At 34.3% G+C, this 7192-nt stretch overlaps 1 protein-coding gene across 1 annotated transcript in view; it reads left to right on the forward strand.

The window, feature by feature from the left end:
- The window catches only part of LOC117115762 (peptidyl-prolyl cis-trans isomerase G-like), a 13889-nt gene extending 9427 nt beyond the window's left edge, over positions 1 to 4462 (forward strand). Inside the window, exon 5 of the mRNA XM_033259691.1 lies at positions 2457 to 4462. Within this exon, the coding sequence (XP_033115582.1) occupies positions 2457 to 3025 (569 nt within the window). The 3' untranslated portion in view covers positions 3026 to 4462. The remainder of the gene's footprint in view (positions 1 to 2456) is intronic.
- The last annotated feature ends 2730 nt before the right edge of the window (positions 4463 to 7192 follow it).

Consider the following 7192-nt stretch of genomic DNA (forward strand, 5'->3'; position numbering starts at 1 on the left):
AAGCAGTATGGTGTACTATTGGTTTTCCTATATAGGTACAATACTGTGTTATTATACGGAAAATGCAATTTCGAATTGACAAGTATACATAATACTTGCTCATTGTTCAGGAACTTTTGGAGCGCCCATCACCAAACTTTTTTTTATAGGGAAGCTTCTTTACATCATTAGGTATCTCTAACATGAATTTCAAAAAAAAAAAAAGATATATATTTTTTTTATTCAACTTTGAACTTTACAACTTGTCATAACTTTTTTATATTTGAATTGAGGACTTAGCATTTATTAATAAAGTTATAGAGCTACTCAATAGCTTTAAAATGACACCAAAATCAGCTCTGTAGGTGCCACGCTTTTCGAGATATGGTCGGTTAAACACGCAAGGTATCGCTAATTAGCCAAAAGTTCGTTAGCAGATATCTCGCTAATTAGGAGGCCTAGAGAAAAAATTTTTCATTTCTGATAATTTTTCATGGGTCCCAACAACATACAAAAATTTGAACAAATTCCGAGCGATTGAGGTTTTTTTTTTGGTTGATTTGACATGGAATTACCCTACAGTTAAATTTCAAAAACCCTTTTACGACGTTTACCCACCCACCCTCTCTTTCTACCAAATATATGAGGTGTGGAGGCGGTATGATTTATGAATATGAAATTAAATTTAATGTCAATGTGTGAAATTGTTCATAGCAAATATGTGAGGTCTCACCACGAAATGAGACGCATCGTTGGTGAAATCATATTGAGATATTCACCAAAATAGGTCAAAGGCAACATTTTTACAAAATTTTGATTTCAATGTTTTTGAATAACTTGATACCTATATTTCATGTCTAAAACAGTGTTCTCTTCGCATATTCTGTAATTCTAGTCCTATTATTTGTACAGGTTAGTTTATCTTTGAGGCCGATTTTCTCAAAACCTGGTTCTCATACACCTGAACTTTAAATGCTAACATCTGGATCTATTTATCCTAGGGAAGCCATTCAAAGACCAAATTAAAGCTTATAATGTGATCTACCAAAATGTAATATTAACTCATTTTTTGATTTTCTAACGATGAGACTCATTTTGTAGTGAGACCTCACATATACTGTAACACTATTAAAAATACAACAACTACAGGTAATATCTATCCGTGTACATAGCTTAGTCTTTCCTTACTGTTATTCCAATGTTCACTAACCACGAAGGCTCTATCAACTAAACACAAATACTGTACTGTACATGCCGAATGCCGATCTTAAACTCTTGTATAGGGTGATATATGCAAATTCAGGCCTCAGTGATGGACATCATTGTGGTGGTTTGAAATCACTGTGCTGTGGCTAGCGTAGCGGGATCTACATGTTCAATTTCAAAAACCCTTTCACGACGTTCACCGACCCTCTCTTTCTACCAAATATATGAGGAGTGGATTTAGAAGGGGGTATGGTAGTTTGTCCTGTCACTGAAAAAACCCTCGAAGACTCTGCAATCAACAAAAGCCAAATACTGTACATCATGACCGTAAACTCTTATATAGGGTGATGTCTGTAAATCAGGCTTCAGCGATGGACATCATTGTGATTGGTGCTTTGAAACCACTGTGCTGTGTCTAGCGTAGCGGAATCTACATGTTAAATTTCAAAACCACTTTCACGTCGTTCACCCACCCACCCTCTTTCTACCAAATATATGAGGCGTGGAGGCAGTATGAGTTTATGAATATGAAATTAAATTTTCTCTCAATGTGAGGTAATGTATGTCCATGTACATAAGTCTTTCCTTACAGTTATTCCAATGTTCACTAACCGCGAAGGCTCTACTATCAACACAAGTACATGCCGATCTTAAACTCTTATATAGGGTGATGTATGCAAATTAAGGCTTCAGCTAGGGACATCATTGTGATTGGCTAGATAAGCATATGCACGTCTGTAAAAGCTAGGAATTGTTCTTTCCGCCAAAACCTATTGCGGACGTAATATTTCCAAGTCTGCTGTGCAGCAAAGTAAATTTCAGCGGACTGATTTTGGCTTATGTGGACTACATTTGGCAAGTAATTATGAGGCCAAAATCAGTCCACCGGACCGATTTTTGCCCCGGACCAAAATTTTCCTGAGAGGAAATCACGAAGAGTACTACCATGTTCTAGAGGGCGTCCTTCAAATGACGGTAAAAGGCGTTTGTGGCGAACGCGTGCTGCGTCTCTATAACACGTGTACTGGTTTCGAACGCAATTTTGTTCTAGTTCCGAATACTATTCTATTGTCAATAGAGCCCCCCTCCCCTCGTGGTAGTAGTACCCATCATGCCTAAACCGGATTTACCTTTTTCTGCCATCCTTAATTGCTACATCATGACATAGTGTCTACGCCCCCATTGGGGGCAGTAGACACAATAACCAAATAATAATAATATTGTATTTTGATTACTACTACCGTTAATAAATGTTATTTTATCGTTCGCAGATCCAGAAAAGGTTCTTAAGAAAAGTAAAAAGTCAATACAAGAACGTCTGGGGAAGACTGTTTCTAAAGCACCTGTAAAATTACGCCTTGGTCCCAAGGACAACCTGAAATCTGAAATCTGGCATGGTTTAGAAAAAAATTCAAAGGGATCCGAGAGTAGTGCACAAGATGCAAGGAAATTTGTTTCAAAGGATGCTGGGAAGTCACGGAAAAGTGTCAAGGAGAGATTAAATCTAAAGAGAACACCGAAGGACATTGATCTTGATAGTACTGTTGAGCCCAGCAGGAAAATTGTACGATCTAGTGCTGTTGAAAAACTTAGTGATGAGGAGAAACTCAAGCGGAAGAAGAGGGAGAGAGAAATTCAGGAAAAAATACGAAAGATAGAAGAAAGAAATCTAGCATCTTCCAAAGAGCATGCCAAATATAGTGACATTGATTTACCTTCTGAAAGTAATAACAAAGATAAGGCATTAGAGTTAAGAATAAGAAGGATCAAGGAGAAGAATGAAGCTATTTTGAAGCGACAGAGAGAAATTGAGGAGGATAAGCAAAAATATGGGAAGTAAAATAGAGTTAATTTTCTATAAAATTTATTCAAATGTATAGTAGAAGATACTTCCTGTATGATTAAATCTGGAACACATTGCATCGGTTTATGGTCAGCCAAAAAATCCATGTCCTTTCTGTGTAATAGTGCTTGACAATGCCACATGTTACTGTAGGTGGAAGTCTAAAAAAATTATTTTTATAATGGGTCCACCTTGTGTGCCTAGACACGTTGACTTCATGGAATCGCATCAGCTGATGCATTTTGTCCTCAGCTCTTTATACGAAATATCACATGTATTACTGATGATTAATTTAATTCAATTGAGACTCTACAGTAAAGATGATATATTGAAGTTTCATAAAAATACTGTACTGTATTTATTTTAATAAACACCCATCCCTGGGGCTTTCATTGTTCAGAAAGGTTTTTTTTTTGGGGGGGAGGGTGGGAGGGGGGTTATTTTACACTCAAATAAACACCCCTTATTTTCAGTGTAAACTACAGCACATAATTGCCATCAAAATATCTTATTGCGTGATCATAAAAACTTATGAATCCAAACAGGAGTAGAATATTAATAGAATGTGTTGAAAGTGATGTCGCGTCCATTAGATTTATTTACAGACTTTTAGTGGGGGTTTATTTGAGAAAAAGTAAATGCCTCAGGCCGTTTATTCAAAGGAGGCATTTATTTCAAACGAGGCTCTAGAGGGGGTGTTTATTCAAAGAGGTGTTTATTCGAATAAATATGGTATACAGTAATGACACAAATTTAGTATAAAGTCATAACATTGAAGAGTATTTTAAATAAAATTAGACATTGTTATCACTTAATACATAATTCAGTGCTTACTGAATTAAAGTGACAATGTTCCACAGTTAATTTGAATGTGTTTTTTTTTTCAACTGGAGCAGTCTTAGTATGAATTTTTTATCACTAAAGTGAAGCAGACTGAAATGTCATTACAGTATTTCAAATTCACTCAAGGCATTGGTATTGCTTGCACAATTGATGAGTTATTCAAAATAATGATTAGGCCCTACTGAATTTCAAGTGAGACTTCAAGTATCGCTTTATTTATTGATTAGTCTGTCAGACAAGGGTTTAATAACAATTGGAGAATCAAGAAATTTACTATCACAAGCCACTAACTATTATAAAATCCTAACATGTAACTTTTGATTTATTTAACATTTTTATTAAAATGTCCCAACAAAAAAGTTTTTGTCATGGTAAGAATAATTGTTCACCAATTCAATTGAATGTAAAGTGGTAATAAGTAATATAATCTTAAAGCTGCAGAGTATAATGACAAGTATTTATGCTTAAATGTGGCAAAGACAAGCCAAACCAGTCACTCGTCGCAAATCGTGTTTCAGAGAAAATGGCCAAAACATGCTGGAATGTCAAACTTTTATAAATCTATTTTATTGCACTAAACTAACCTTTATATATCTACACATCATTCTATGCTGTTATTTTCTCCATTTTCAATGTTAAAACAATACTTTTTAAGGATTTAAAGATAGTTTCTGCATGAGAAATGCCTGAAATCATAAAATTTGATGGTTAATTTCTCATATATTGCTCTTTAAACAGCTGTGTGGTTAAACGCTTGTAACTTCATAAGGAAATGTCCGATTTGAATGATTTTTTTACCATATTATAGCTAATATTTTACTCTCTAACACTGTATTAATAACTCAAAATCGATTTTTCTGACGAGTGACTGGTTTGGCTTGTCTTTGCCACAAATTTTGTCTTGTGTTTTATATATTATAACGTTCCAAAAAGTATCCCACAGGAAAAGGTCAAATATACAGTATAAGGACCACAAGTTTTAATTACTGAAAATCTGCATTCCCTTTTTTTTCCTGCAAGGTATATTGCCTTTGATTTAGTTTTTTTTTTTTTTTTTTTAAACATTTGAACTTGTCGAATCCAAAATGGCATTGAAATATTGTTCAACTTACAGTAATTAAAAATTCGACTTACAGATCGTTAGGTAATACTGTAGAAAGCACAAAAATGTGGCATGTAAAATAAAGATCGAATTGTTTGATTTAAGCAAGTTTAACTGTACAGTATTGTCTTTCACTTATGTTGTGGGATTTTTTCTGATCAGTAAAAAAATTGAACCATCACATTATGTTCTACTTTCGGGTTTGGTGGTCCAAAATAAATGACTACGTACTGCACTCAGCACTAGCTTTTTTTCTGATTCGCTGAAGCATAACTTTTAGCTAAATTGAACGTCACCTCAGTGTGGAGGGCGACACATGTTACTAGCTGTACATCTTGGCAGCTACACTTATAGTGTGATGAATATAATTTTCTCATTATTAGTTATAGGTGACAAAATAAGTTTACTTTGTTCTCTATTGTATTAAATTGCAAATCACTGTTATTAAATATAATATTGACTATGCTCTTTATTGATCGCTGATCACACTGGGTTATTTTAATCACTTTCCAAGTTGGGATTTATCATATCTCTGGTGATATTCAATGCATTGCAGCTTTCCCCTTAAGTTATCCTTTGAATAAATTACATTATATTATTAGATTGATTTTTTTTTTTTTTTTTTTTGTGTTTTGCTTTAAACCTTGGTGGAATGAAATCAAAATTTTGTAATATAGAACTTATCCTCAGCCTTTTTGTATGATTACGCTTAAGTTGATATTTCTGTAGAAGAAATATATTATTATTGAAGTATAATTATTATAGCTGCTTCACACTTCTTTTACCGAATATTACGTCAAGGAGTATAAAACTGCAAGAGGTCCAAAATGTGTGGTTTCGCTGGAGTGAAATCCTATTTCAAAAAGTCCTGCCACGAAGGGGCGTGTCCTTAAAAGACATTTTAAAGACTTTTTTTAACCTTCCATTGCGTGCATAAAAAATTAGGGCAGTCGCACCTCTTGCAGTTATATACTCTTCGATTACGTTGATCACTTTAAAATGCAAGATATAAAGGCTGTATCTCATCCAGGCATGCAGTCTCGTCTTAGCCTACTAAGTTAATATTTCCATGTACTGTATTATAAAATGTTCTTTGTACTGGATATTTATGTAAAACAGTGTAACCATGTGTAATGATCATTAATGTTTAATCCTGCTTTTTACAGTTTTGGGGGGAAAATAAGACATGCTACATAACTATGTTATAATTATGGTCTTGGAGAAAGGTAAGACGCATTACAACATGACTGATTTTGGTGACACACCTTGGTTTATGTATAAAATAAACTTGTGTATAAATAAATGTTGCTCCGATTGTATTTTCTTGTACTGTAGTGATTTTTAAAGTTTTAAACCTTAAATGCATATTTTTTTCGTAAAGTTCGGCAAATACTTCCATCAAATACAAATTCATTTTATTAGGTACGGTAATTACAGTCGAGTCCGAAAACAGCCGTGAGAAAATACAAAGTTCAATCCTTGTTTTTTAGTTCGGCAAATACTTCTTTTAGTGTACTTGTGTATGTTGGTGGTGGGAGCTGGAGTTTGGAAGAGCTGTGCTGAATTTTAGTTTGTTGTCAACCTAGCTGTATATTGGCCCATAGGCCAAAAAAGTGACAATATAACTTTATTTGAAATGTGCACCTTTGAATCAATGGCACACGTCATGCGGTGCATTCACAATAATACATAAAACCACAGACTTACTACACATGTATACGAAAATACGACTAAATATAATTCAAAAAGTATACATCGATACTTAAATCAATTAATCTTAAGCTAAGCATTTAAAAACCATTAAAATAATTTAAAATACAGTTATAAGAAAGAACAGCAGCATGTCTACAACTCATGAAATGGAGGTGCTGATGGGGTGGGGGCGCAAAGGTGAAGTGGCTCGATGAACTGTGGTGTTGTGCTAACTCACAAAATAAAGCGATTTTAGGTTATTTTTAACCTACTTGTGTTGTGCTTACTCACAAAATAAAGCGATTTTAGGTGATTTTTAACCTCCTACTTGTGTTGTGCTAACTCACAAAATAAAGCGATTTTAGGTGATTTTTAACCTCCTACTTGTGTTGTGCTAACTCACAAAATAAAGCGATTTTAGGTGATTTTTAACGTACTACTTGACCATGATTTTGGGGGAATTGCGACTGGGCGTGCGCACCCCCTAGATACGCCACTGAATAAAAAAGAAACGGGTAAATGTGTAA

Source organism: Anneissia japonica, unplaced genomic scaffold (assembly GCF_011630105.1).
Source record: "Anneissia japonica isolate Jap-2015-1 unplaced genomic scaffold, ASM1163010v1 scaffold287962_len325480_cov183, whole genome shotgun sequence".
Classification (NCBI taxonomy): domain Eukaryota; kingdom Metazoa; phylum Echinodermata; class Crinoidea; order Comatulida; family Comatulidae; genus Anneissia; species Anneissia japonica.